Here is a 27,450-nt window from a genome sequence, read left to right on the forward strand (position 1 = left end):
ATATTAGTTTTTAGTGCTGCTGTTGGGCTTTTTGCTCACAAGCATCACTCTATCATGAAAAAATTGTCCTTTTAAACCATTTACTTATAAAAGCACACACTTTACCTTTTAACTCCTCCATCAAACAGGTGTATTATCCTGGAAACACATGACACTTCAAGCTCAAATGCCCCAACCCACCCAAGCAAGGTTTAAATTTCTCACCCCCCAGGCACGGATGACAATCAAATGCTTCTGGGTTGCCCAAGGAGGGGGGATGTTGCCTAAGTCTCCCTAACTTGCAGCCAGTGACATGTCTTTACTTTGAGTTCCCATTGACTGCTTACAATTTTTACCTTTTTTCAGAATCAGTGTCTGTTTAATGATCATCAAAGATTGAATTCTATGCTACATAGGTTTGTATAGATGCTGTAGTTCAAAGTATAGTCTGGTTAAAATGGTTTGAAACTGGTGGTTTGAAATACATTTAAAAAAACCAAATTTGGAATTATTTCATCTGGAAAAAATTGTAGATAACTACATATACACTTGTAAGTGTCTTTAAATGATCAGTACACAACAAACAATTTGGTGTATAAAACTTATTTTAATATAGAAATACTCATGGAGTACAACACATATTCTGGGTAAATACCAGGTACAATTTATATTACTTAGAACATTTTGTTGTATTTTGTCACTTGAAGTTACTTTGAACAACAATTTGTCAGCAACAGTTAAGTAATACTTTAAAATATTAGTAGGCCTTCTACATATCAAGTTTTAAAAAATATACTGCATTATTTTCTGAAAATTAGTCTAAATTTTAAAAAACAATTGAGCTTATTTCTTCTTCATTACATCTCAAAATGTTAAATGCTTATCAAAAGTATAATCCCAAAAACAAATAAATATACTCCTTTTAAAAAACAAAATAATAAATCTTTGAACTCCTAGTGCAAAATAGTTCCAAGATTGAAAAAATTTTTAAATTTTCCTAACTTATTCCTCTACACATATTTTAAAATTGCAATTTATTAATACCTAACAAGCTTCCACTTGAGTTTGATACAGGACTGAATAGTCAAGACTTGCACCATCGCAGTAACAACTTTGTAAGGTACTTTCTCTTTCCCTCTTCACTGTTTCCATGCGATGCAGATAAAACCATGTTTGTCTGTCTATTGGCTGACCATCAACCAATGAGGAGGGGTTGACTTCTTCCATAAATGCTTTGCCATCCTCATCACTAGCAAGGTACTTCCCAGTTTTTATTGATTTAATAGACATATAGTTGCTGCTGTCATTTACATATTTAACTTCAAACATGTATTTTTTGTCATTGGGTTGTTTGGCAACCAGTTTCTAGAAGCAAAAAATGAAGAACAGAATAGATTAAATTTAAATTTAGAAAACTAATATGAACACTGGTTCAAATCTGCCAAGAATAATTTTCCAGATTTAATTTAGTATATAGTCAGGATGAAAGTATATAAGTGAATGCAAAAGGCTTAACAGCTATGCCTTAAACCTTTCACTCCCAAGATCTGATTGTTAATTCTCCCCTCTGACTGCTACACATTTCCTTGTATATTGATTACAAGAGTTTGTTGTTAGATCATGATAACAACCTCCACCTGATGAGTTTAAGTATTCTCAATACCTGTTTGCAAAATAATGTATGGCTATCTTAGAAAGAAGTTGCATGTTAATCACTTCTTGAAGCAAAAGGGTCTAAAGCTCTCCATTTTTCTAATAAAAGAAAAAGTTTTAAACAATTACATCCCACTCTTTTGAGCATAGGGAAGTTCATTCCACTTGTGAACTTCATTCCAGCTAGTTACAGCAAAGAGATAACACTGGCAATTATTCTATACCAATTACATGTACAGCATGCCTTAGCTTACCTGTAGAAACACCTTGTCCCGCTCTGCACACAAGTAGTAGAGGTTGCCATCTAACTCAATACTAAAGGTATTTGCCATATATTGAAGGGATTGGTCAACTTTAAAATCTAGAAACAGAAACACAAAAAATAAATTTACTAGACATAGTAAGTCAAATTGTATGCAAGTAATTGGCTCTTTACAACTTGGTTATTTCTTAAAATAGATTTCTTTACTGAAAACTGTTGTTTTGTTTGAATGATAGGGTTCTATGCTAAGCAAGATTTTAAAGTGATGCCTAGAAAATAACAAACAAGGGTACACAGAGTTTCTTTGTATTATTCTATCCAGCACAAATATTCAAAGAAATATTCACAACCTTTATACAGCTAGGTCAATTGATCGCCTTAAAAAATAAATTCCATGTTACTTTTCGTTTGGTCAGTAATATATCACAGATGACATCAGAATGTGATAGGAACAACAAAACGAAACATGAAGCGTAGCTGAGTGTGTCAGTGATGTTCTCAGCATATTTTGACATCCACTATGATCTATTACTGTACAGACCGACGGCAACATGGAAGCTACTTGTTTGATATGATAAAAAAAAAAAAACTTAACATTGTCACCTGTCAGATGTATCATTTACGCATCTATCCTCCATTAGATCATAAGTAAGAACCAATCAAAATGCATGGGTAATTTAGCTTGTGTAAGGAAATATTTTATTACCTTCGCAATGGTTATCAATATCAATTGTAGTTTTTTTGATGGCTCTTTTGAATGCTCATCGAACATCAAGTATCAGTGACTGGTGAACTCGCATTCAATTCTCACACGAGTTTAAAATGCACAAATAATACATTCACATTGTAGGTTTTTGCGTAGATTACGCTCATGATATGAGATTTCAGAGCCAATATGAAATGTATTAAGTTCCACGTGTACTTTACGCCGTGTCGTTTGACATTTTTGCACGCCGCTTGATCTACAAGTGTTGTAATGACTGCTCACCCCGAATTAGCCTTTTTGTACATGAACTAGAACTTCTTGAGAGCCTTACCTGTTCGTTCATTCCTATGGCTTCCAGTAAACGTTATTGAGATTTGAAGGTCTCGATCTCCGTGAGGCAAAGCTGCCATCATAAGGTTTCCTCCGTGGTCAAGCTTGTGTGCCTTTTTGATCATACGATTACAGGAAAGGATCTCAGTTACCTGTCCAGAGAAAAATTAAAGAAAAGGAATGTTTGTTAAGCTTTTGGATCTAAACAAAACACTTTATTACTGGACACAATCAGCGTGGGAAGAAACTTCACTCATTGAAAGAGAACTGTTAGAAAGATGTTCGATTAACTTGACAACAATTTTATCCTACCTGAGCCATATTTGCCTATTAAAGGTTTTCTTTCCAAACTTGCTCTGACGATCTTTGGCTTCTCTTGCCGTTTATAGCGAATCGTATCAGAAATTCGATATATATACGAGAATCTGAGGAAGTTAAAAATGCAAATTGACACCGGGGGACTCCCCACAGTCACGCGGTCAACTTAGAAAATGAAAACGTCAAATACCTCAGTTACTTCCACGGATTTTCCCATAAGCTAAGCTTTTATCAAATAAGACTGGTTTCTACGACTGCATATAGAGCATACAGGGGGAAATACTCATAATTTTGCCTCAAAGAACAAAATATAGCTACACTAAAACATTTGTAAAACAACTAGCCACCCAAGAAAAGAAAGCAAATATATTTTTCCGAAATAGAATTTTAGAGCTATTCTCGGTTGGCCAGTAGACATACCTCTGAGAAAATGAAAGACTGAAACGTTTTGCCACTGATGTGTGAGATCGACTAGTATAAGCGCTGTTGCGTGATAATTCGTGTATTTTGGGACTGTCATGCAAGTGTCTGCGTGACGTTAGGGCCGCCATATCAGACAAAATTGTCTGATATCACATGAAAAATATATGCGCTTTCAAACGCGAAGGACGAAAAAGAATACAATCCAGGAACAGATGAAGCAAAATTTGCATTTCATGTATGAAAAATTTTAAACGTCTAAACGCTACAAGTAAGAGAGAAAATTGTTTATAAAATGAAAACATTTCATTAATCCTTTTATAAACGGAATTTAGTCACATGATTGACCAAATTCGCTATTTTTATTATAAAGACTAAGTGTATCTCAAAATTTAGTCTAAACCAGTCAGGTGGCCTTGTTAGTCATTGCAACGGGATAATTTTCAATCGAGTGGCGTTTTTGAAAACACTCGAAGATACGTCATGCGGAGTTAATAGAATGTTGATGGCGAAGGTTGTTTAATTGATATCACACGAACTTTTTTCAAGTTTCTTGAGAGAGAATTTTCAAGGTTTTCTTACATTGCGATCAGGTTTAACAACAACATAACTTACTCTGGCATGGAGACAAGGCCTGTGTGCCCTTCGATCACAAGTCAGGTACCTCATCCTTAGTTCCTGAAGAGATTTTGAGTCTTGTTCCGGTCAATTGATTGTGATTAAAAAAATAAGAGCGGAAAGTGAACCGTGGAGGGAAACTTAAATTAAATAGGAAGAAAAAACAAGGCCAAAAAACTCAGAAAACGATGCGTCTTGTTGATCAATATTCCTGTTTTTAATACGTCTATGTTGCTGTATTCTACTGGAATTCATAAATAGAACAACAATGTTATTATCACAGAGCAATTCTTGCTTTTGAAATATTTTCCACGCGCTGACCGATTGCATTCTACAAGAGAGAAAAGAAAAACTCTTACCATGGCCGAGCAGGTCCGGTTGTGAAAAGTATCCATCCTTTCCACACGTTTAGGCATAGCGTGACAAATCAGACTAAAAATCAGACCACACCTCCACTCGGGGAATGATACAATACGTACTTTCGCCTGTTTACAAACATGCTTAGTCCGTAAAATCCCCGCTTCTGTGAGTAAAATTTATAAAAAAAGAGATTTCTTATCCCTTACCTAAAGAAATTATTTTAGCTTAAAGTCGATGGAGAAATATAAATATTTAATGGATTATAGTTATGGAAATGTGCTCAGTTAAAGATAGCTGAAATGGAGAACGTCACGACTTACTTATAACTTGCGCTATCTCAGATGCTAGCGAAATGCAAAAAAGTTTAATTGGCAAAAATTAAATGAATTCATTTACCTGTGGATTTGCATCCAGCTCAATTTGTTAAGATTTTGAATTTAAACAAAACACTTTGTAACTGGACACAATCAGGATGGGAAGAAACTTCACTCATTGAAAGAGAACTGTTAGAAAGATGTTCGATTAACTTGACAACAATTTTATCCTACCTGAGCTATATTTGCCTATTAAAAGTTTTCTTTTCCAAACTTGCCGCAGTGCTCTGATGATCTTTGGCTTCTCTTGCCGCTTATCGCGAATCGCATCAAAAATTCGATATATATATATAAGAGAATTTGAGGAAGTTTATTGTGCACTTTTACCTTTTCCCAGAATCACTGTCTGTTTAATGATCATTGCCTTTGTTTTTTTTATTAAACAACATCCAAGACTACATTCTATGCCACTTTGGTTTGTATAGATGCTGTACTTCAAAGTAAAGTTGTGGTTAAAATGGTTTGAAACTGGTAGTTTGAAATACATTCAAGTCTTTAAAAAAACCAAAGAAACCAATTTGAATATTATTTCATCTGGAAAAGCTTTGTAAATAACTACATATACACTTGTAAGTGCCTTTAAATGATGAGCACACAACAAACAATTTGATGTACAAAACTTATTTTAATATAGTAGTACTCATGGAGTACAACACATATTCTGGGTAATAAATACCAGGTACATTTTACATTACTTAGAACATTTTAAGTTATATTTTGCCACTTGAAGTTACTGTGAACAACAATTTTTTTGGCAACAATTAAGTAATACTTTAAAATATCAGTAGGCCTTCTAAATATCAAGCTTTATAAAATATACTACATTATTTTCTGAAAATTAGTCCAAATTTTAAAAAACAATTGAGCTTATTTCTTCTTTATTACATCTCAAAATGTTATATGCTTATCAAAAGTATGATGCCAAAAACAAATAAATATACTCTGTTTAAAAAACAAAATGAGAAATCTTTGAACTCCTAGTACAAAATAGTCTCAAGATTGAAAAAATTTTAAAATTCTCCTAACTTATTTCTGTACATGTATTTTAACAGTACAACTTATTAACACCTAACAAGCTTCCACTTGAGTTTGATACAGGACTGAATAGTCAAGACTTGCACCATCACAGTAACAACTGTGTAAGGTACTTTCTCTTTCCCTTTTCACTGTTTCCATGCGATGCAGATAAAACCATGTTTGTCTGTCTATTGGCTGACCATCAACCAATGAGGAGGGGTTGACTTCCTCCATAAATGCTTTGCCATCCTCATCACTGGCAAGGTACTTCCCAGTGTTTATTGATTTAATAGACATATATTTGCTGCTGTCATTTACACATTTAACTTCAAACATGTATTTTTTGTCATTGGGTTGTTTGGCAACCAGTTTCTAGAAGCAAAAAATGAAGAACAGAATAGATTAAATTTAAATTTAAAAAACTAATATGAACACTGGTTCAAATCTGCCAAGAATAATTTTCCAGATTTAACCTAGTATATAGTCAGGATGAAAGTATATAAGTGAATGCAAAAGGCTTAACAGCTATGCCTTAAACCTTTCACTCCCAAGATCTGATTGTTAATTCTCCCCTCTGACTGCTACACATTTCCTTGTATATTGATTACAAGAGTTTGTTGTTAGATCATGATAACAACCTCCACCTGATGAGTTTGAGAATTCTTAATACCTGTTTGCGAAATAATGTATGTCTATCATAGAAAGAAGTTGCATGTTAATCACTTCTTGAAGCAAAAGGGTCTAAAGCTCTCCATTTTTTTAATGAAAGAAAAAGTTTTAAACAATAACATCCCACTCTTTTGAGTATAGGGAAGTTCATTCCACTTGTGAACTTCATACTGTCGGGCAGTACAGACGACTCAAACAATATCGAGGGCTCAATGAACACAGTCTTTATTCCTGAGCTTGACCACGAGCACTTCGTGTTACAACAACAACAATAGTTGGGGAGCCCGGATGTAGTTTCCCTCAGGGAGGGCCTAGGTACAAGTGACGGGCCAACATCCCCCCTTCTTTGAAAAAAAAAAAAAAATCAATAGTAAATGGAACAGAGTAAAGTAGGCAGGTGTAGCCTTATATAAGGTTCTGTTCGGACTGTTATCATGGAAAGTTCTGCAACCGTGCTGTTATGCAGCGCGAACGTTTATGGCAGGCATTACTTGAGTTCAAAGTCTTTGAACCGAGTTGGTGGTTTGATGAGTCTTGTGCGTGTTCTCATTTCGGGTTGGTGATCCCTTGGCTGTTCTTGAATTGTAGCAAGGGGTGTGTCGATAGGCAGCTCACTTGGGCCCGTGGCTGGTGTGCTTGGTTCTTGTGGTTGTGGAGGGGAAGGGGTGTCGAGAACTGGGCCGCTGTTACTTTTGTCTAAAGAGGGAGGTGGTTGCTGTGTAGGCTGATTAGTGGGCATATTCAGCTCTGATCCTAGACGATTGTAGTGATTTGCAAGGCTGTGGCCTGGTCTAGGCGTGAGCGTGGGTGGGGTGCACGGTGGTGTTTGGGGAGGAGGAGGTGCTGCATGCCTGATGTGTATCCGATTTCGTCGAATGGTACTGTGGGGCGTTTGTATGGTGTAAGATCTTGAGTGGCGTTGTCCAGTGACACGGCCATATGCCCAAGGGTTGCCTGGTTTGCTTGTCGGTGGTCGTGCGTACACAAATTCACCAATGTTGATGCTATTCTGCTCTGGGCCCGCAGTCTTGTCATAGTGAGCTTTACTGGTGTTGCGTTTGGCCTTGATTTCTGCTGATACAGTGTCACAGTTGATTGACATGGGCTCGAGAAGGTGGTCAGCTGTTGGGAGCGTCGTTCGTGTCCGGCGGCTCACCATGCGTTGGGCAGGAGAGTAGGTGTGGCCTTTTGGTGGTGTGTTTCTGTAATTGAGCAAGGCGATTTGGAAGTCATCTGATTTCTTTAGCATAGACTCCGATACTTTCACTGCTGCCTCGGCTCGACCGTTGCCCTGGGAGTGATAGGGACTTGAGGTGGTATGTTTGAACCTGTACTGAGAGGCAAAGTCCATGTAATCCTTACTGGTGAATTGTGGTCCGTTGTCTGTGTGGCAGATACGTGGAACGCCAAACCTGGCGAAATGAGCTTTGGTTTTGTTAATGACTGATGTTGCCAAAGTGTCGTCAAGTTCATCCACTTCGATCCAGTCAGAAAAATGGCACACTGTTGCAAGGTAGGCTTTCTGTCTGTACTGGAAGATGTCTTGGCTGATGATCTGCCATGGTAGTGTTGGAATCGGAAGTGATCGCATGGGTTCCTTTGTTGACTTTGATCCATACTGTGCGCAGGTACTGCAGTTGTTGCACATATCAAACACTGCTTGTCTCATCCCTGGCCAGAATAGTACGTCTCGTGCCATGCGTACATTTGATTCAGGACCAAAGTGGTTTGCATGGATTTTCAGCAGCATCTCAGCTTGCATGGACTGCGGTATCATAACTTGGGCGCCTTTGTAGATGAGGCCATTGTCAGTGGTTAGCTCGTCTCTGTAGGTCCAGTATGCTCGTAGTGGTTGTGGTAGCTGCTTTCTGTCATCCGGCCAGCCTTGGGCGATTGTGGCCATTAACTTGGAGAGGTGTTCATCCTTTTTGGTCTCGTCGCGTAGGCGAGATTCGGTGGTTTCTGTGAGGCGGGGGTTGTGGGTATCGGATTCCTCTGTGAGTTCAGTCCTGAATACTTCAAAGCCTGTGACCCTGGCATGTACTGGGGTAGGTAGTGCTGCTCTTGAGAGAGTGTCTGCCAGGTAGAGTGAGGTTCCTTTCTTGTATTGGATGGTGAAGCGGTATCTCTGCAGTCTCATTAGCATTTTCTGTAGCCGTGCTGGGGCTTTGTGCAGAGGTTTTTTGCAGATGGTCTCAAGTGGCTGGTGGTCGGTGTGAACTTCGATATCTGATTTGCCATAGAGCCAGTGGTCAAATTTTCCAAATGCGTTACAAATGGCCAAGCACTCTTTTTCGATTTGGGAGTATCGTTGTTCCGTTGCGTTGAGGCTGTTTGATGTGTATGCTACGGGTTGGAGGCGTCCTTCACTATTGGGCTGAAGGAGGGCACCGCCCACGCCTTCTTCACTAGCGTCGACTTGAAGTGTGACCGGTTTACTGAGGTCATAGTATTGGAGTACTGGTGCAGTGGAGATGAGGTGTTTGGCTTTGTTAAATGCGTCATCTGGTGCTCGTGCCCACATAAAGGGGATATCTGACTTGGTGAGTTGGGTGAGAGGCCGGATGATGGTGCTGAGGTTTGGACAATAGGGTGAGAGATAGTTGGCCATTCCCACGAATCGCTGAACACCTGCTTTGTTTCGGGGTGGGGCCATTGCTGAGATTGCTGCTATCTTGTCTGGGTCTGCTTGCATTCCTCGATCAGTTATGACGTTGCCCATGAATTTGACTTGTTTTAGCTTGAACTGCAGTTTGCTCTGGTTTAATTTTATGTTCTTTTTGGAGCAGCGCTCCATAAGTGCGACGAGACGGCGGTCGTGATCTATCTCAGCTTCTTGGTAGGTTGTTCCTTCTCCGAACACAAGTATATCATCGGCGATGCATAATACTCCATCAAGACCCTCTAGAGCTGACATGAGGCGCTTTTGAAATTCCTCAGGAGCGCTTGATATGCCAAATGGGAGGCGGAGCCATCGGTATCTCCCATAAGACGTGTGCATTGTCGTCATCAGTGACGATTCTTCATCAAGTGGTACGTGTAGAAAACCTTCTCTGACATCAACAAGTGAGAAACATTTGGCATGGCAGAGTTTATGGAGCTGTTCAGACAGTGTTGGCATTTGATACACTGGTCTGAGAATTCCTTTATTGACTGTTTGGCTGGGGTCAATGCAGATTCTTGTCTTCTTTGGTGTCTCTTTAATGACTTCATTGGAGCACCATGAGGTGGGTTCCTCTACTTTCTTTATGATACCAGCTGCGGTGTATCTGTCAAGGGCTTCCTTTTCTTTCATGCGTTTTGCCACAGGGACTCGATGTATTGGCATTTGTACTGGTGAGACGTCAGCTTTTACTTCGAAATGAACTGGGGGTCCCAGGCAGCCAAGGCCTTCGAAGTTTTCAGGATACTGTGTGAGTATGTCTTCCTTGGTGAGGTTCCCGGGTGGGGCCAGGCGTCGTTTGGAAGGGATCATTATAGGTTTAGAAGGTGAGGGCGTTGCTGGGTCACCGTATGGGTTGGCACTGTCGGGTTGGTCAGGGTGGCGGCCTTTTACTCCCTTGAGTGTACCGTTGGCTTGAGCTGCTGGGTCGCCTGGGTCTGGATTGGTTTGTGACGAGCTGGCTGGGTAGGTAGGGGCTCTCTTGCCTGACGAGTCTCTTACTGCTGATGTGAGTGAGAATATTTCGTGTGCCCTGATGGTGATGAGCCCCAGTGCCTCGCAGTCGGAGCCAGAGAGAAGGGCTGGTTTGTTCATCATGACATCCCTAGGAAGTATCTGGAATGTGAGCGATTCGTATCGTTTGTTTCTTTCGCACAGAAGGTCGATCTGCCCCAGTGGTTTCAGCGGCTGGGAGTCGCCATAGGGGTGTAGTAGGTAGGGTGACTTTCTAAGCTTCATGTTTGGCATCAGCCTGAAAAGGGTATCTTCAGACAAGGTATTGCAGGTGGCGGCGGTGTCTATTTGGAATGTCACTGGGGTGAATTTGTTCCCTGTTGCAGACATGGGCAGTGTAACAAAGTATTTTTTCTTTGCGTGGGTTGTGTGGATACTGTGTATTTGCCGTGTTTCCAGGGAGTAGCACTGTTCTTGGTAGTCATCAGTGTAGTACTCCACAGGGTGTTGATCATTTGTCATCTGCAGCATATGTACGTTTTGTTCACGAGGGGGTTTTGGTTGGGACCGGCCGCGAGGTGCTCTGTGGCCTCGCCCCCTACCCTGAGCTTGCCATTGGGTAGTTCTCCTTGGTTGTTCATGTTGGGGGGCGCCTGTCTCGAGACAGACTCTGGAGAAGTGGTCGTTAATTCCACACTTAGTGCAGGTTTTGCCATTTGCAGGGCATGTTTTCCAAGGGTGAGGTCCGCGTCGGTCTCCACACCAAAAGCAGGTTCCAGGCTCCCGCTTCAATTTCATTTGTTTGTGGCTTATCCAATTAACTTGTTCCTCGATTCCTTTTGTGGCGTCTGTTATGAGTTTGTTGGCTTTTTGGGCTGACTCGAGGGTCTTGGCTTCGGCAACGACATCTTGCATGTTCTTGGGCATTCCGTCCGACTTTAAATGCGTTTTTAGTAACTCAGCTCTCATTGTGCCATCGTGCAAGCCAAAAACGAATTTGTCACGGCACATTTCGTCGGTCAGTGCATTGTACGAGCACAGGCTGCCCGCCTGTCTGACCTTAACTTCCCATTCCTGAACAGATTCGTGTGGGCTTTGCTGAGTGTTCCAGAATTTAAATCTGTCCGCCAATAGGGAGCTTCCGATAGATCCAGTGTAATGAAGTCGTAATTTGTCCATCCAGATCCATGGTTTTTTCTGATCATCAGCTGCTATCTGGGGTTCAATTGTGTAACGGATCACTTGCAAGGCTTCGTCCGGCATTGCCGATCGGAGCGCTGATATTTCCAGTAACGGTTTCTTGTAGTAATCTGCTCTCTCTGTCTCGGGGTTTTTCGCTAAGTTTCGGTAGTCTGCTTGGATGCAGTAGTCGTGGAATCTGAGTTCGAAGTTCTTGAAATTTTCTGACATATTCCCGCCGAGTTTCAATTCAGGTCGCTTGAGGTTCGCCATCGCTGTTTGACGAGTCGGCTGCGGTCGTTGAATTCGCTAAATGTACGTTTGCTCTCCGTAAATGCTTCTCTTGTCGATTTATCGGATCGATCCCACTCCTGACACCATGTCGGGCAGTACAGACGACTCAAACAATATCGAGGGCTCAATGAACACAGTCTTTATTCCTGAGCTTGACCACGAGCACTTCGTGTTACAACAACAACAATAGTTGGGGAGCCCGGATGTAGTTTCCCTCAGGGAGGGCCTAGGTACAAGTGACGGGCCAACAATACCACCTAGTTACAGCAAGGAGATAACACTGGCAATTATTCTATACCAATTACATGTACAGCATGTCTTAGCATACCTGTAGAAACACCTTGTCCCCTTCTGCACACAAATAGTAGAGATTGCCATCTAACTCAATACTAAAGGTATTTGCCATATATTGAAGGGATTGGTCAACTTTAAAATCTAGAAACAGAAACACAAAAAGTAAATTTACTAGACATAGAAAGTCAAATTGTATGCAAGTAATTGGCTCTATACAACTTGGTTATTTCTTAAAATAGATTTCTGTACTGAAAACTGTTGTTTTGTTTGAATGATAGGGTTCTATGCTAAGCAAGATTTTAAAGTGATGCCTAGAAAATAACAAACAAGGGTACACAGAGTTTCTTTGTATTATTCTATCCAGCACAAATATTCAAAGAAATATTCACAACCTTTATACAGCTAGGTCAATTGATCGCCTTAAAAAATAAATTCCATGTTACTTTTTGTGCGGTCAGTAATATATCAGAGATGACATCAGAATGTGATAGGAACAACAAAACGAAACATGAAGCGTAGCTGAGTGTGTCAGTGATGTTCTCAGCATATTTTGACATCCACTATGATCTATTACTGTACAGACCGACGGCAACATTGAAGCTACTTGTTTTATATGATAAAAAAAACTTAAAATTGTCACCTGTGAGATATGTCATTTATGCATCTATCCTCCATTAGATCATAATTAAGAACCAATCAAAATGCATGGGTAATTCAGCTTGTGTTAGGAAAACGTTTATTACCTTTGCAATGGTTATTAATATCAATTGTAGTTAAGTGCATGGCCAAGATGGCTCTTTTGAATGCTCAATTTGAACCTCATGTATGAGTGACTGGTGAACTCGCGTTTAATTCTCACATGAGTTTAAAATGCATAAATAATACATTCACATTGTAGGTTTTTGCGTAGATTACGCTCATGATATGAGATTTCAGAGCCAATATGAAATGTATTAAGTTCCACTTGTACTTTACGCCGTGTCAGTGCATGTTTGACATTTTTGCACGCCGCTCGATCTACAAGTATTGTAATGACTGCACACCCCGAATTAGCCTTTATGTACATGAACTAGAGCTTCTTGAGAGCCTTACCTGTTCGTTCATTCCTATGGCTTCCAGTAAACGTTATTGAGATTTGAAGGTCGCCGTGAGGCAAAGCTGCCATCATAAGGTTTCCTCCGTGGTCAAGCTTGTGTGCCTTTTTGATCATACGATTACAGGAAAGGATCTCAGTTACCTGTCCAGAGAAAAATTAAAGAAAAGGAATGTTTGTTAAGCTTTTGAATTTAAACAAAACACTTCATTACTGGACACAATCAGCGTGGGAAGAAACTTCACTCATTGAAAGAGAACTGTTAGAAAGATGTTCGATTAACTTGACAACAATGTTATCCTACCTGAGCCATATTTGCCTATTAAAAGTTTTCTTTTCCAAACTTGCCGCAGTGCTCTGATGGTTTTTGGCTTTTCTTGCCGTTTATCGCGAATCGCATCAGTTCGATATATATACGAGAATTTGAGGAAGTTCATTGCGCAAATTAACACTGGGGGACTCCCCACTGTCACGCGGTCGACTTGGAAAATGAAAACGTCAAATAACTAAGTTACTTCCACAGATTTTTCTAGAAGCTAAGCTTCTATCAAGTAAAACTGGTTTCTACGGCTGCATATTGAACATGCACAGGGAAATACCCATAATTTTGCCTCAAAGACCAAAATACTATACTAAAAATTGTGAAACAACTAGCCACGCAAGTAAAGAAAGCAAATACAATTTTCCGAAATAGAGCTATTCTCGGTTGGCCAGCAGACATTCCTCTGAGAAAATGAAAAACTGAAACTTTTTGTCACTGGTGTAGGAGAACGGCTATAATTACAAGCATAGAAGCGCTGTTGTGTGATAATTCGTGTATTTTGAAAATGTCACGCAACTAGCTGCGTGACGTTAGGACCACCATATCAGTCTGATATCACATGGAAAATATACGCGCTTTTATACGCGACGGACGAAAAAGAATAAAATCTAGGAACGGATGGAGTGAATTTTTTTCAGGCCTTATTTTCACTACTGCTGAAGTAGTGTTCATTACTTCGAAGATCGCTTTCACATTCACGTCTTTATCCGCAGTTCACATGTATGATCACTTAGTAATCAGTACAAGCTCTCAGTTGGCTTGTTAACTTAGTTGGTAGAGCACTGCATTAGTATCGCAAAGGTCATGGGTTCAAAGCTCGTACGGGCCTGAATTTTTTTTCAAGCCTTATTTTACTACTGCTCAAGTAGTGTTCATTACTGCGAAGATCGCTTTTATATTCACGACTTATTGTTTGTAAGCCGAGAACGCACACTAAAATTTACATCCAGTTGTGTTTGTGTTTCTTGTTGTTTTCCTAATGATTAAAAATAAGTTAAACTATCAGTCCTTAGAGATTTTTTAGTCTAGTTAGTGTTCGGTCGAGTCGATTTACGATAACCTAAAATAGGCTTTACGAACGACTTGTAGTAAGAGTAGTTATTTCGTTCTTGTTCAGAAACTGGTTAATGTTATTTAATTAGAAAATCAGACTGAGTTATTGTTTACACTGAACGCAGTAGTCTCCATTATTGTTAATGTCAATGTCAATGTTGATTCGCATCTGAAGAAGCAAGGATTTATTGCAACTATTTCAATAGTTCAAATGCAGTAGTTTGTTCGCATCATTTTAATTTTTGCGTATACTGTACAACTCGCTATAACAAATGCAGCAGAATTGGAACGAAATGGCTGTTTATCTTTATCTTTGCCGAGGAATGTTGTGTTGTGATTGAAAAGAACATCGACAAAAAGCTTGCAAATAGAATTAGGTACCAAATATGATACAAACGATGTTAAAAGGAAAGTTTGGCAGGGGGTCCAAATCTTCGGAGGGGGGTTTATATCCGCTAGCGGATTTGGATCGGTGGTCCAAATCGGGGGGTCGAAATCCGCTGTCACACCCTCCAATCACAAGTCAGGCAGCTTATCCTTTAAGTTCCTGAACAGATTTTGAATCTTGGGCTGCTCAATTGGTTGTGATTAAAATAATACGACCGTAGTGAACCGTGGATGGAAACTCAAACTAAATAGAACGGAAAACAAGGCCAATAACTCAGAAAACGATGCGTTTAGTTGATCAATATTCCTGTTTTTCCTTTTTTTAATAAGTCCTTTTTGCTCTAACTATTGGAATTCATGAATAGAAAAATGTTACAATCACAGAGCAATTTCTGCTTTTGAAATCCTTTCCACATGCTGGGCGATTGGATTGTACAAAAGAAAAAAAGATTTTTTTGGCTTGGCCGAGCAGATCTGGCTGTGGAAATTTTCCATCCTCTCAACACGTTTACGCATAGCGTGACAGATGAGACCACCGACCCCAGATTTTCTCAAACACTCCCCCCTCCTCTCGGGAGTTACAAAATACTTACTTTCGCCTGTTTACAAACATGCTTATTGTGTAAAATCCCTGCTTCTGTATCTAAAAATTAAAAAAGAAAAAAGAAGATTAACATCCCTGATCTAAGGAAAATGATTTCAGGCTAAAGTCGATGAAAAAATATAGATATTCAATGAATTAGTTATGGAAATGTGCTCAGTAAAAGATAGCTTCAGAAGAGAACCGCACGAGTTACTAATAACTTGCGCTATCTCAAATGTTAGCGAAATGCAAAAAGTCTGGCAAGGAGGATGAGCTCTAGATTGAAAGAATTAATTTACCTGTTGATCTGCATCCAGCTCAACTTCATTAGATTCATTCGTTTATCCCGATTGGAGCTTAGCCATGATTCTTTAAAATAATTTAGAAATAGCTCGCATATCGACTCTAGCAAAACTTTTTTTTTTTACTTTTTGGAATGATTAAGCGTTCAGTGGTAAACATTTACCAGGGACACAGTTTCTTTTGTTACCACTCATTATATATAGAAGGGAAGGAACTAGAAAGATTTATCAAAAAGCTAAACGGAAATTTCTAGACCCTTCCAGGGCATGTTATTTAAACAATGAGAAATGAAAACCCCACGAACCTCACATGCCAAAAAAATACACATGAAATCTCTATGAACATTTATTTGCCAATCAATAGCAAAATCAACGGAAACGGCTGAATTACACTCCGGCCCACCTCCCCCCCCCCAAAAAAAAAAAAATCAATAATGGGTGGTCTTTAATATAAAGTCATTCTCCCTTTTTGATTCTTTTAATGATTTAAAATGAATTTCATACAGTACATAAATGAAATTAAACCATTTGATATGATTGCTGACATTGTTTCCTTGGAACTCTCTCCACCTAAAACCCATCAGATTTCAAATTGAAGTAATACCAATACTGACTTGGTCACTGGTCTTGAGTGGCTGATAATGCGTCAATCAATTTGAAGCTTCAACATCCCCCTTCCCTAGGCAACCCCACATGGCATTTAATGTAGTTTGGAAGATTGGCTTGTTCAAATCCCCCCACCCTCCTCTAGCCACAATACATTCAAATGCCTATATTGAATGATTCTTTGTTAGATCAAAGAATGTTGCAGAATTTAGCAAAGTTGCATATTAGTCTTTAGTGCTGCTGTTGGGTTTTTCATGCGTAAGTATCATTCTACGATGTAAAAATTGTTGTTTTAAGCCATTTACACATGAAAGCAGACTCTTTACCCTTTAACTCCTTCATTAAACAGGTGTATTATGCTGGAAAGAATTGACACTTCCAGCTCAAATGCCCCAACCCACCCAGGCAAGGTTGAAATTTCCCAACCCATAGGCACAGATGACAGTCATATACCCATGGATTGCCTGAGTGAGAGATGTTGAAGCTTCAAATTGATCAGCGGAGTTGCCCAAGTCTCCCTAACTTGTGGCTGGTGACATGTCTTTACTTTGAGTTCCCATTGACTCCATACAACTTTTACCTTTTTTCAGAATCACTGTCTGTTTAATGATCATTGCCTTTGTTTTTTTTATTAAACAACATCCAAGACTGCATACCAGTTTCAAACCATTTTAACCACAACTTTACTTTGAACTACAGCATCTATACAAACATCTATGCCACTTTGGTTTGTATAGATGCTGTAGTTCAAAGTAAAGTTGTGGTTAAAATGGTTTGAGACTGGTAGTTTAAAATACATTCAAGTCTTTAAAAAAACCAAAGAAACCAATTTGAATATTATTTCATCTGGAAAAGCTTTGTAAATAACTACATATACACTTGTAGGTGCCTTTAAATGATGAGCACACAACAAACAATTTGATGTACAAAACTTATTTTAATATAGTAATACTCATGGAGTACAACACATATTCTGGGTAAATACCAGGTACATTTTATATTACTTAGAACATTTTAAGTTGTATTTTGCCACTTGAAGTTACTGTGAACAACAATTTTTTTGGCAACAATTAAGTAATACTTTAAAATATCAGTAGGCCTTCTAAATATCAAGCTTTATAAAATATATAACATTACTTTCTGAAAATTAGTCTAAATTTTAAAAAACAATTGAGCTTATTTCTTCTTCATTACATCTCAAAATGTTATATGCTTATCAAAAGTATGATGCCAAAAACAAATAAATATACTCCGTTTAAAAAACAAAATAATAAATCTTTGAACTCCTAGTGCAAAATAGTTCCAAGATTGAAAAAATTTTAAAATTCTCCTAACTTATTCCTCTACACATATTTTAAAATTGCAATTTATTAACACCTAACAAGCTTCCACTTGAGTTTGATACAGGACTGAATAGTCAAGACTTGCACCATCACAGTAACAACTGTGTAAGGTACTTTCTCTTTCCCTTTTCACTGTTTCCATGCGATGCAGATAAAACCATGTTTGTCTGTCTGTTGGCTGACCATCAACCAATGAGGAGGGGTTGACTTCTTCCATAAATGCTTTGCCATCCTCATCACTAGCAAGGTACTTCCCAGTTTTTATTGATTTAATAGACATATAGTTGCTGCTGTCATTTACATATTTAACTTCAAACATGTATTTTTTGTCATTGGGTTGTTTGGCAACCAGTTTCTAGAAGCAAAAAATGAAGAACAGAATAGATTAAATTTAAATTTAAAAAACTAATATGAACACTGGTTCAAATCTGCCAAGAATAATTTTCCAGATTTAAATTAGTTTATAGTCAGGATGAAAGTATATAAGTGAATGCAAAAGGCTTAACAGCTATGCCTTAAACCTTTCACTCCCAAGATCTGATTGTTAATTCTCCCCTCTGACTGCTACACATTTCCTTGTATATTGATTACAAGAGTTTGTTGTTAGATCATGATAACAACCTCCACCTGATGAGTTTGAGTATTCTCAATACCTGTTTGCAAAATAATGATGTCTACCATAGGAAGAAGTTGCATGTTAATCACTTCTTGAAGCAAAAGGGTCTAAAGCTCTCCATTTTTCTAATAAAAGAAAAAGTTTTAAACAATAACATCCCACTCTTTTGAGCATAGGGAAGTTCATTCCACCTGTGAACTTCATTCCAGCTAGTTACAGCAAAGAGATAACACTGGCAATTATTCTATACCAATTACATGTACAGCATGCCTTAGCTTACCTGTAGAAACACCTTGTCCCCCTCTGCACACAAGTAATAGAGTTTGCCATCTAACTCAATACTAAAGGTATTTACCATATATTGAAGGGATTGGTCAACTTTAAAATCTAGAAACAGAAACACAAAAAATAAATGTATATATAAATAAATGTATGCAAGTAATTGGCTCTTTACAAATTGGTTAATTATTTCTTAAAATAGATTTCTGTACTGAAAACTGTTATTTTGTTTGAATGATAGGGTTCTATGCTAAGTAAGATTTTAAAGTGATGTCTAGAAAATAACAAACAAGGGTACACAGAGTTTCTTTGTATTATTCTATCCAGCACAAATATTCAAAGAAATATTCACAACCTTTATACAGCTAGGTCAATCGATCGCCTTAAAAAATAAATTCCATGTTACTTTTCGTTTGGTCAGTAATATATCACAGATGAAATCAGAATGTGATAGGAACAACAAAATGAAACATGAAGCGTAGCTGAGTGTCTCAGTGATATCCTCAGCATACTTTGACATCCACTGTGATCTATTACTGTACAGACCGACGGCAACATTGAAGCTACTTGTTTTATATGATAAAAAAAACTTAACATTGTCACTTGTGAGATGTGTCATTTATGTATCTATCCTCCATTAGATCATAAGTAAGAACCAATCAAAATGTATGGGTAATTCAGCTGTGTTAGGAAAACGTTTATTACCTTTGCAATGATTATTAATATCAATTGTAGTTAAGTGCATGGCCAAGATGGCTCTTTTGAATGCTCATTGAACCTCAAGTATCAGTGACTGGTGAACTCGCGTTTAATTCTCACATGAGTTTAAAATGCATAAATAATACATTCACATTGTAGGTTTTTGCGTAGATTACGCTCATGATATGAGATTTCAGAGCCAATATGAAATGTATTAAGTTCCACGTGTACTTTACGCCGTGTCAGTGCATGTTTGACATTTTTACACGCCGCTCGATCTACAAGTGTTGTAATGACTGCACACCCCGAATTAGCTTTTGTACATGAACTAGAGCTTCTTGAGAGCCTTACCTGTTCGTTCATTCCTATGGCTTCCAGTAAACGTTATTGAGATTTGAAGGTCGCCGTGAGGCAAAGCTGCCATCATAAGGTTTCCTCCGTGGTCAAGCTTGTGTGCCTTTTTGATCATACGATTACAGGAAAGGATCTCAGTTACCTGTCCAGAGAAAAATTAAAGAAAAGGAATGTTTGTTAAGCTTTTGGATTTAAACAAAACACTTCATTACTGGACACAACCAGCGTGGGAAGAAACTTCACTCATTGAAAGACCACTGTTAGAAAGATGTTCGATTAACTTGACAACAATTTTATCCTACCTGAGCCATATTTGCCTATTAAAGGTTTTCTTTCCAGACTTGCTCTGATGATCTTTGGCTTCTCTTGCCGTTTATAGCGAATCGCATCAGAAATTCGATATATATACGAGAATCTGAGGAAGTTTAAAATGCAAATTGACACCGGGGGACTCCCCACAGTCACGCGGTCAACTTAGAAAATGAAAACGTCAAATACCTCAGTTACTTCCACGGATTTTCCCATAAGCTAAGCTTCTATCAGATAAGACTGGTTTCTACGACTGCATATAGAGCTGATACAGGGGGAAATACTCATAATTTTGCCTCAAAGAACAAAATATAGCTACACTAAAAATTTGTAAAACAACCAGCCACCCAAGAAAAGAAAGCAAATATATTTTTCCGAAATAGAATTTTAGAGCTATTCTCGGTTGGCCAGTAGACATACCTCTGAGAAAATGAAAGACTGAAACTATTTGCCACTGATGTGTGAGATCGACTAGTATAAGCGCTGTTGCGTGATAATTCGTGTATTTGGGACTGTCACGCAACTGTCTGCGTGACGTTAGGGCCGCCATATCAGACAAAATTGTCTGATATCACATGAAAAATATATGCGCTTTCAAACGCGAAGGACGAAAAAGAATACCATCCAGGAACAGATGAAGCAAAATTTGCAATCCATCTATGAAAAATTTTAAACGTCTAAACGCTACAAGTAAGAGAGAAAATTGTTTATAAAATGAAAACATTTCATTAATCCTTTTATAAACGGAATTTAGTCACATGATTGACCAAATTCGCTATTTTTATTATAAAGACTAAGTGTATCTCAAAATTTAGTCTAAACCAGTCAGGTGGCCTTGTTAGTCATTGCAACGGCATAATTTTCAATCGAGTGGCGTTTTTGAAAACACTCGAAGATACGTCATGCGGAGTTAATAGAATGTTGATGGCGAAGGTTGTTTAATTGATATCAAACGAACTTTTTTCAAGTTTCTTGACAGAGAATTTTAAAGGTTTTCTTACATTGCGATCAAGTTTAACAACAACATAACTTACTCTGGCATGGAGACAAGGCCTGTGTGCCCTTCGATCACAAGTCAGGTACCTTATCCTTAGTTCCTGAACAGATTTTGAATCTTGTTCCGGTCAATCGATTGTGATTAATAAAAAAATAAGAGCGGAAAGTGAACCGTGGAGGGAAACTTAAATTAAATAGGAAGAAAAAACAAGGCCAAAAAACTCAGAAAACGATGCGTCTTGTTGATCAATATTCCTGTTTTTAATACGTCTATGTTGCTGTATTCTACTGGAATTCATAAATAGAACAACAATGTTATTATCACAGAGCAATTCTTGCTTTTGAAATATTTTCCACACGCTGACCGATTGGATTCTACAAAAGAGAAAAGAAAAACTTTTACCATGGCCGAGCAGGTCCGGTTGTGAAAAGTATCCATCCTTTCCACACGTTTAGGCATAGCGTGACAAATCAGACTAAAAATCAGACCACACCTCCACTTGGGGAATGATACAATACGTACTTTCGCCTGTTTACAAACATGCTTAGTCTGTAAAATCCCCACTTCTCTGAGTAAAATTAAAAAAAAAAAAGAGATTTCTTATCCCTTACCTAAAGAAATTATTTCAGCCTAAAGTCGATGGAGAAATATAGATATTTAATGGATTAGTTATGGAAATGTGCTCAGTTAAAGATAGCTGAAATGGAGAACGTCACGACTTACTTATAACTTGCGCTATCTCAGATGCTAGCGAAATGCAAAAAAGTTTAATTGGCAAAAATTGAATGAATTCATTTACCTGTGGATTTGCATCCAGCTTAATTTGTTAAGATTTTGAATTTAAACAAAACACTTTGTAACTGGACACAATCAGGATGGGAAGAAACTTCACTCATTGAAAGAGAACTGTTAGAAAGATGTTCGATTAACTTGACAACAATTTTATCCTACCTGAGCTATATTTGCCTATTAAAAGTTTTCTTTTCCAAACTTGCCGCAGTGCTCTGATGATCTTTGGCTTCTCTTGCCGCTTATCGCGAATCGCATCAAAAATTCGATATATATATATATAAGAGAATTTGAGAAAGTTTATTGTGCACTTTTACCTTTTCCCAGAATCACTGTCTGTTTAATGATCATTGCCTTTGTTTTTTTATTAAACAACATCCAAGACTACATTCTATGCCACTTTGGTTTGTATAGATGCTGTACTTCAAAGTAAAGTTGTGGTTAAAATGGTTTGAAACTGGTAGTTTGAAATACATTCAAGTCTTTAAAAAAACCAAAGAAACCAATTTGAATATTATTTCATCTGGAAAAGCTTTGTAAATAACTACATATACACTTGTAAGTGCCTTTAAATGATGAGCGCACAACAAACAATTTGATGTACAAAACTTATTTTAATATAGTAATACTCATGGAGTACAACACATATTCTGGGTAAATACCAGGTACAATTTATATTACTTAGAACATTTTAAGTTGTATTTTGCCACTTGAAGTTACTGTGAACAACAATTTTTTTGGCAACAATTAAGTAATACTTTAAAATATCAGTAGGCCTTCTAAATATCAAGCTTTATAAAATATAACACTATTTTCTGAAAATTAGTTTAAATTTTAAAAAACAATTGAGCTTATTTCTTCTTCATTACGTCTCAAAATGTTAAATGCTTATCAAAAGTATGATGCCAAAAACAAATAAATATACTCCGTTTAAAAAACAAAATAATAAATCTTTGAACTCCTAGTGCAAAATAGTTCCAAGATTGAAAGAAATTTTAAAATTCTCCTAACTTATTCCTCTACACATATTTTAAAATTGCAATTTATTAACACCTAACAAGCTTCCACTTGAGTTTGATACAGGACTGAATAGTCAAGACTTGCACCATCACAGTAACAACTGTGTAAGGTACTTTCTCTTTCCCTTTTCACTGTTTCCATGCGATGCAGATAAAACCATGTTTGTCTGTCTATTGGCTGACCATCAACCAATGAGGAGGGGTTGACTTCCTCCATAAATGCTTTGCCATCCTCATCACTGGCAAGGTACTTCCCAGTGTTTATTGATTTAATAGACATATATTTGCTGCTGTCATTTACACATTTAACTTCAAACATGTATTTTTTGTCATTGGGTTGTTTGGCAACCAGTTTCTAGAAGCAAAAAATGAAGAACAGAATAGATTAAATTTAAATTTAAACTAATCTGAACACTGGTTCAAATCTGCCATGAATAATTTTCCAGATTTAATTTAGTAGTCAGGATGAAAGTATATAAGTGAATGCAAAAGGCTTAACAGCTATGCCTTAAACCTTTCACTTCCAAGATCTGATTGTTAATTCTCCCCTCTGACTGCTATACATTTCCTTGTATATTGGTTACAAGAATTTGTTGTTAGATCATGATAACAACCTCCAGCTGATGAGTTTGAGTATTCTCAATACCTGTTTGCAAAAAAATGATGTCTATCATAGAAAGAAGTTGCATGTTAATCACTTCTTGAAGCAAAAGGGTCTAAAGCTCTCCATTTTTTTAATGAAAGAAAAAGTTATAAACAATAACATCCCACTCTTTTGAGTATAGGGAAGTTCATTTCATTTGTGAACTTCATACCACCTAGTTACAGCAAGGAGATAACACTGGCAATTATTCTATACCAATTACATGTACAGCATGTCTTAGCTTACCTGTAGAAACACCTTGTCCCCTTCTGCACACAAATAGTAGAGGTTGCCATCTAACTCAATACTAAAGGTATTTGCCATATATTGAAGGGATTGGTCAACTTTAAAATCTAGGAACAGAAACACAAAAAATAAATTTACTAGACATAGAAAGTCAAATTGTATGCAAGTAATTGGCTCTTTACAACTTGGTTATTTCTTAAAATAGATTTCTGAACTGAAAACTGTTATTTTGTTTGAATGATAGGGTTCTATGCTAAGCAAGATTTTAAAGTGATGCCTAGAAAATAACAAACAAGGGTACACAGAGTTTCTTTGTATTATTCTATCCAGCACAAATATTCAAAGAAATATTCACAACCTTTATACAGCTAGGTCAATTGATCGCCTTAAAAAATAAATTCCATGTTACTTTTCGTTTGGTCAGTAATATATCAGAGATGACATCAGAATGTGATAGGAACAACAAAATGAAACATGAAGCGTAGCTGAGTGTGTCAGTGATGTTCTCAGCATATTTTGACATCCACTATGATCTATTACTGTACAGACCGACGGCAACATGGAAGCTACTTGTTTGATATGATAAAAAAAAAACTTAACATTGTCACCTGTGAGATGTGTCATTTACGCATCTATCCTCCATTAGATCATAAGTAAAAACCAATCAAAATGCATGGGTAATTTAGCTTGTGTAAGGAAATATTTTATTACCTTCGCAATATCAATAGTAGTTTTTTTGATGGCTCTTTTGAATGCTCATCGAACCTCAAGTATCAGTGACTGGTGAACTCGCATTTAATTCTCACACGAGTTTAAATGCACAAATAATACATTCACATTGTAGGTTTTTGCGTAGATTACGCTCATGATATGAAATTTCAGAGCCAATATGAAATGTATTAAGTTCCACGTGTACTTTACGCCGTGTCAGTGCATGTTTGACATTTTTGCACGCCGCTTGATCTACAAGTGTTGTAATGACTGCTCACCCCGAATTAGCCTTTTTGTATATGAACTAGAGCTTCTTGAGAGCCTTACCTGTTCGTTCATTCCTATGGCTTCCAGTAAACGTTATTGAGATTTGAAGGTCTCCGTGAGGCAAAGCTGCCATCATGAGGTTTCCTCCGTGGTCAAGCTTGTGTGCCTTTTTGATCATACGATTACAGGAAAGGATCTCAGTTACCTGTCCAGAGAAAAATTAAAGAAAAGGAATGTTTGTTAAGCTTTTGGATTTAAACAAAACACTTCATTACTGGACACAATCAGCGTGGGAAGAAACTTCACTCATTGAAAGAGAACTGTTAGTGAGATGTTCGATTAACTTCACAACAATTTTATCCTACCTGAGCCATATTTGCCTATTAAAGGTTTTCTTTCCAAACTTGCTCTGACGATCTTTGGCTTCTCTTGCCGTTTATAGCGAATCGCATCAGAAATTCGATATATATACGAGAATCTGAGGAAGTTTAAAATGCAAATTGACACTGGGGGACTCCCCACAGTCACGCGGTCAACTTAGAAAATGAAAATATTAAATACCTCTGTTACTTCTACGGGTTTTCCCATAAGCTAAGCTTCTATCAAATAAGACTGGTTTCTATGACTGCATATAGAGTATACAGGGGGAAATACTCATAATTTTGCCTCAAAGAACAAAATATAGCTATATTAAAAATTTGTAAAACAACTAGCCACCCAAGAAAAGAAAGCAAATATAACTTTCTGAAATAGAATTTTAGAGCTATTTTCGGTTGGCCAATAGACATACCTCTGAGAAAATGAAAGACTGAAACTTTTTGCCACTGATGTGGGAGATCGACAAGTATAAGCGCTGTTGCGTGATAATTCGTGTATTTGGGACTGTCACGCAACTGTCTGCGTGACGTTAAGGCCGCCATATCAGACAAAATTGTCTGATATCACATGAAAAATATATGCGCTTTCAAACGCGAAGGACGAAAAAGAATACAGTCCAGGAACAGATGAAGCAAAATTTGCAATTCATGTATGACAAATTTTAAACGTCTAAACGCTACAAGTAAGAGAGAAAATTGTCTATAAAATGAAAACATTTCATTAATCCTTTTATAAACAGAATTTAGTCACATGATTGACTAAATTCGCTATTTTTATTATAAAGACTAAGTGTATCTCAAAATTTAGTCTAAACCAGTCAGGTGGCCTTGTTAGTCATTGCAACGGGATAATTTTCAATCGAGTGGCGTTTTTGAAAACACTCGAAGATACGTCATGCGGAGTTATTAGAATGTTGATGGCGAAGGTTGTTTAATTGATATCACACGAACTTTTTTCAAGTTTTTTGACAGAGAATTTTAAAGGTTTTCTTACATTGCGATCAGGTTTAACAACAACATAACTTACTCTGGCATGGAGACAAGGCCCGTGTGCCCTTCGATCACAAGTCAGGTACCTTATCCTTAGTTCCTGAACAGATTTTGAATCTTGTTCCGGTCAATTGATTGTGATTAAAAAAATAAGAGCGGAAAGTGAACCGTGGAGGGAAACTTAAATTAAATAGGAAGAAAAAACAAGGCCAAAAAACTCAGAAAACGATGCGTCTTGTTGATCAATATTCCTGTTTTTAATACGTCTATGTTGCTGTATTCTACTGGAATTCATAAATAGAACAACAATGTTATTATCACAGAGCAATTCTTGCTTTTGAAATATTTTCCACACGCTGACCGATTGGATTCTACAAAAGAGAAAAGAAAAACTCTTACCATGGCCGAGCAGGTCCGGTTGTGAAAAGTATCCATCCTTTCCACACGTTTAGGCATAGCGTGACAAATCAGACTAAAAATCAGACCACACCTCCACTCGGGGAATGATACAATACGTACTTTCGCCTGTTTACAAACATGCTTAGTCTGTAAAATCCCCACTTCTCTGAGTAAAATTTAAAAAAAAAGAGATTTCTTATCCCTTACCTAAAGAAATTATTTCAGCCTAAAGTCGATGGAGAAATATAGATATTTAATGGATTAGTTATGGAAATGTGCTCAGTTAAAGATAGCTGAAATGGAGAACGTCACGACTTACTTATAACTTGCGCTATCTCAGATGCTAGCGAAATGCAAAAAAGTTTAATTGGCAAAAATTGAATGAATTCATTTACCTGTGGATTTGCATCCAGCTTAATTTGTTAAGATTTTGAATTTAAACAAAACACTTTGTAACTGGACACAATCAGGATGGGAAGAAACTTCACTCATTGAAAGAGAACTGTTAGAAAGATGTTCGATTAACTTGACAACAATTTTATCCTACCTGAGCTATATTTGCCTATTAAAAGTTTTCTTTTCCAAACTTGCCGCAGTGCTCTGATGATCTTTGGCTTCTCTTGCCGCTTATCGCGAATCGCATCAAAAATTCGATATATATATATAAGAGAATTTGAGAAAGTTTATTGTGCACTTTTACCTTTTCCCAGAATCACTGTCTGTTTAATGATCATTGCCTTTGTTTTTTTATTAAACAACATCCAAGACTACATTCTATGCCACTTTGGTTTGTATAGATGCTGTACTTCAAAGTAAAGTTGTGGTTAAAATGGTTTGAAACTGGTAGTTTGAAATACATTCAAGTCTTTAAAAAAACCAAAGAAACCAATTTGAATATTATTTCATCTGGAAAAGCTTTGTAAATAACTACATATACACTTGTAAGTGCCTTTAAATGATGAGCGCACAACAAACAA

At 37.5% G+C, this 27,450-nt stretch overlaps 5 protein-coding genes across 7 annotated transcripts; all 5 read right to left on the reverse strand.

The window, feature by feature from the left end:
* Positions 1 to 214: 214 nt before the first annotated feature.
* LOC149036213 (uncharacterized) lies at positions 215 to 3,656 on the reverse strand. The gene is made up of 4 exons (XM_089188667.1): positions 3,243 to 3,656; positions 2,932 to 3,082; positions 1,887 to 1,993; positions 215 to 1,344 (listed from the first exon to the last, which is right to left on the reverse strand). The coding sequence occupies exons 1-4, from the start codon at positions 3,249 to 3,251 to the stop codon at positions 1,024 to 1,026; spliced, it is 588 nt and encodes a 195-aa protein (XP_089044793.1). The 5' UTR covers positions 3,252 to 3,656; the 3' UTR covers positions 215 to 1,023.
* Positions 3,657 to 5,625: 1,969 nt separating this feature from the next.
* Positions 5,626 to 12,049, reverse strand: LOC149036214 (uncharacterized). The gene has a single exon (XM_089188668.1). The coding sequence runs from the start codon at positions 11,772 to 11,774 to the stop codon at positions 7,194 to 7,196; it is 4,581 nt and encodes a 1,526-aa protein (XP_089044794.1). The 5' UTR covers positions 11,775 to 12,049; the 3' UTR covers positions 5,626 to 7,193.
* Positions 5,626 to 13,383, reverse strand: LOC149036215 (uncharacterized). 2 transcript variants are annotated; one of them, XM_089188669.1, is made up of 3 exons: positions 13,182 to 13,383; positions 12,124 to 12,230; positions 5,626 to 6,409 (listed from the first exon to the last, which is right to left on the reverse strand). In XM_089188669.1, the coding sequence occupies exons 1-3, from the start codon at positions 13,297 to 13,299 to the stop codon at positions 6,089 to 6,091; spliced, it is 546 nt and encodes a 181-aa protein (XP_089044795.1). In that variant the 5' UTR covers positions 13,300 to 13,383; the 3' UTR covers positions 5,626 to 6,088. The 2 variants fall into 2 exon arrangements, with proteins under 2 accessions (XP_089044795.1, XP_089044796.1); XM_089188670.1 differs by lacking the exon at positions 13,182 to 13,383 and adding an exon at positions 12,833 to 12,943.
* A 3,969-nt stretch (positions 13,384 to 17,352) lies between these two features.
* Positions 17,353 to 20,501, reverse strand: LOC149036216 (uncharacterized). Of its 2 annotated transcripts, none has more exons than XM_089189045.1 (4): positions 20,456 to 20,501; positions 19,724 to 19,868; positions 18,675 to 18,781; positions 17,353 to 18,133 (listed from the first exon to the last, which is right to left on the reverse strand). In XM_089189045.1, the coding sequence occupies exons 2-4, from the start codon at positions 19,839 to 19,841 to the stop codon at positions 17,813 to 17,815; spliced, it is 546 nt and encodes a 181-aa protein (XP_089045171.1). In that variant the 5' UTR covers positions 19,842 to 19,868; positions 20,456 to 20,501; the 3' UTR covers positions 17,353 to 17,812. The 2 variants fall into 2 exon arrangements, with proteins under 2 accessions (XP_089045171.1, XP_089045170.1); XM_089189044.1 differs by lacking the exon at positions 20,456 to 20,501 and adding an exon at positions 20,029 to 20,157.
* Positions 20,502 to 22,415: 1,914 nt separating this feature from the next.
* Positions 22,416 to 25,201, reverse strand: LOC149036217 (uncharacterized). Its single transcript, XM_089189043.1, has 4 exons — positions 25,073 to 25,201; positions 24,768 to 24,912; positions 23,730 to 23,836; positions 22,416 to 23,195 (listed from the first exon to the last, which is right to left on the reverse strand). The coding sequence occupies exons 1-4, from the start codon at positions 25,079 to 25,081 to the stop codon at positions 22,875 to 22,877; spliced, it is 582 nt and encodes a 193-aa protein (XP_089045169.1). The 5' UTR covers positions 25,082 to 25,201; the 3' UTR covers positions 22,416 to 22,874.
* Positions 25,202 to 27,450: the final 2,249 nt, after the last annotated feature.

Source organism: Pocillopora damicornis, chromosome 12 (genome assembly GCF_964200805.1).
Source record: "Pocillopora damicornis chromosome 12, jaPocDami1.2, whole genome shotgun sequence".
Lineage (NCBI taxonomy): Eukaryota > Metazoa > Cnidaria > Anthozoa > Scleractinia > Pocilloporidae > Pocillopora > Pocillopora damicornis.

Excerpts from the sequence above, each read along its gene's own strand:
- LOC149036216 (XM_089189044.1), bottom strand. Across the intron at positions 18,782-19,723 it reads CCATAGGAATGAACGAACAG|ATTTTAAAGTTGACCAATCC; the intron begins GTAAGGCTCTCA and ends TTCTGTTTCTAG. Across the intron at positions 18,134-18,674 it reads GGGACAAGGTGTTTCTACAG|AAACTGGTTGCCAAACAACC; the intron begins GTAAGCTAAGGC and ends TTTTGCTTCTAG.
- LOC149036214 (XM_089188668.1), bottom strand. The coding sequence starts at position 11,774 with ATGGCGAACCTCAAGCGACCTGAATTGAAACTCGGCGGGAATATGTCA.
- LOC149036213 (XM_089188667.1), bottom strand. Across the intron at positions 1,994-2,931 it reads CCATAGGAATGAACGAACAG|ATTTTAAAGTTGACCAATCC; the intron begins GTAAGGCTCTCA and ends TTCTGTTTCTAG. Across the intron at positions 1,345-1,886 it reads GGGACAAGGTGTTTCTACAG|AAACTGGTTGCCAAACAACC; the intron begins GTAAGCTAAGGC and ends TTTTGCTTCTAG.
- LOC149036215 (XM_089188669.1), bottom strand. The coding sequence starts at position 13,299 with ATGATCAAAAAGGCACACAAGCTTGACCACGGAGGAAACCTTATGATG. Across the intron at positions 12,231-13,181 it reads CCATAGGAATGAACGAACAG|ATTTTAAAGTTGACCAATCC; the intron begins GTAAGGCTCTCA and ends TTCTGTTTCTAG. Across the intron at positions 6,410-12,123 it reads GGGACAAGGTGTTTCTACAG|AAACTGGTTGCCAAACAACC; the intron begins GTATGCTAAGAC and ends TTTTGCTTCTAG.
- LOC149036217 (XM_089189043.1), bottom strand. Across the intron at positions 23,837-24,767 it reads CCATAGGAATGAACGAACAG|ATTTTAAAGTTGACCAATCC; the intron begins GTAAGGCTCTCA and ends TTCTGTTCCTAG. Across the intron at positions 23,196-23,729 it reads GGGACAAGGTGTTTCTACAG|AAACTGGTTGCCAAACAACC; the intron begins GTAAGCTAAGAC and ends TTTTGCTTCTAG.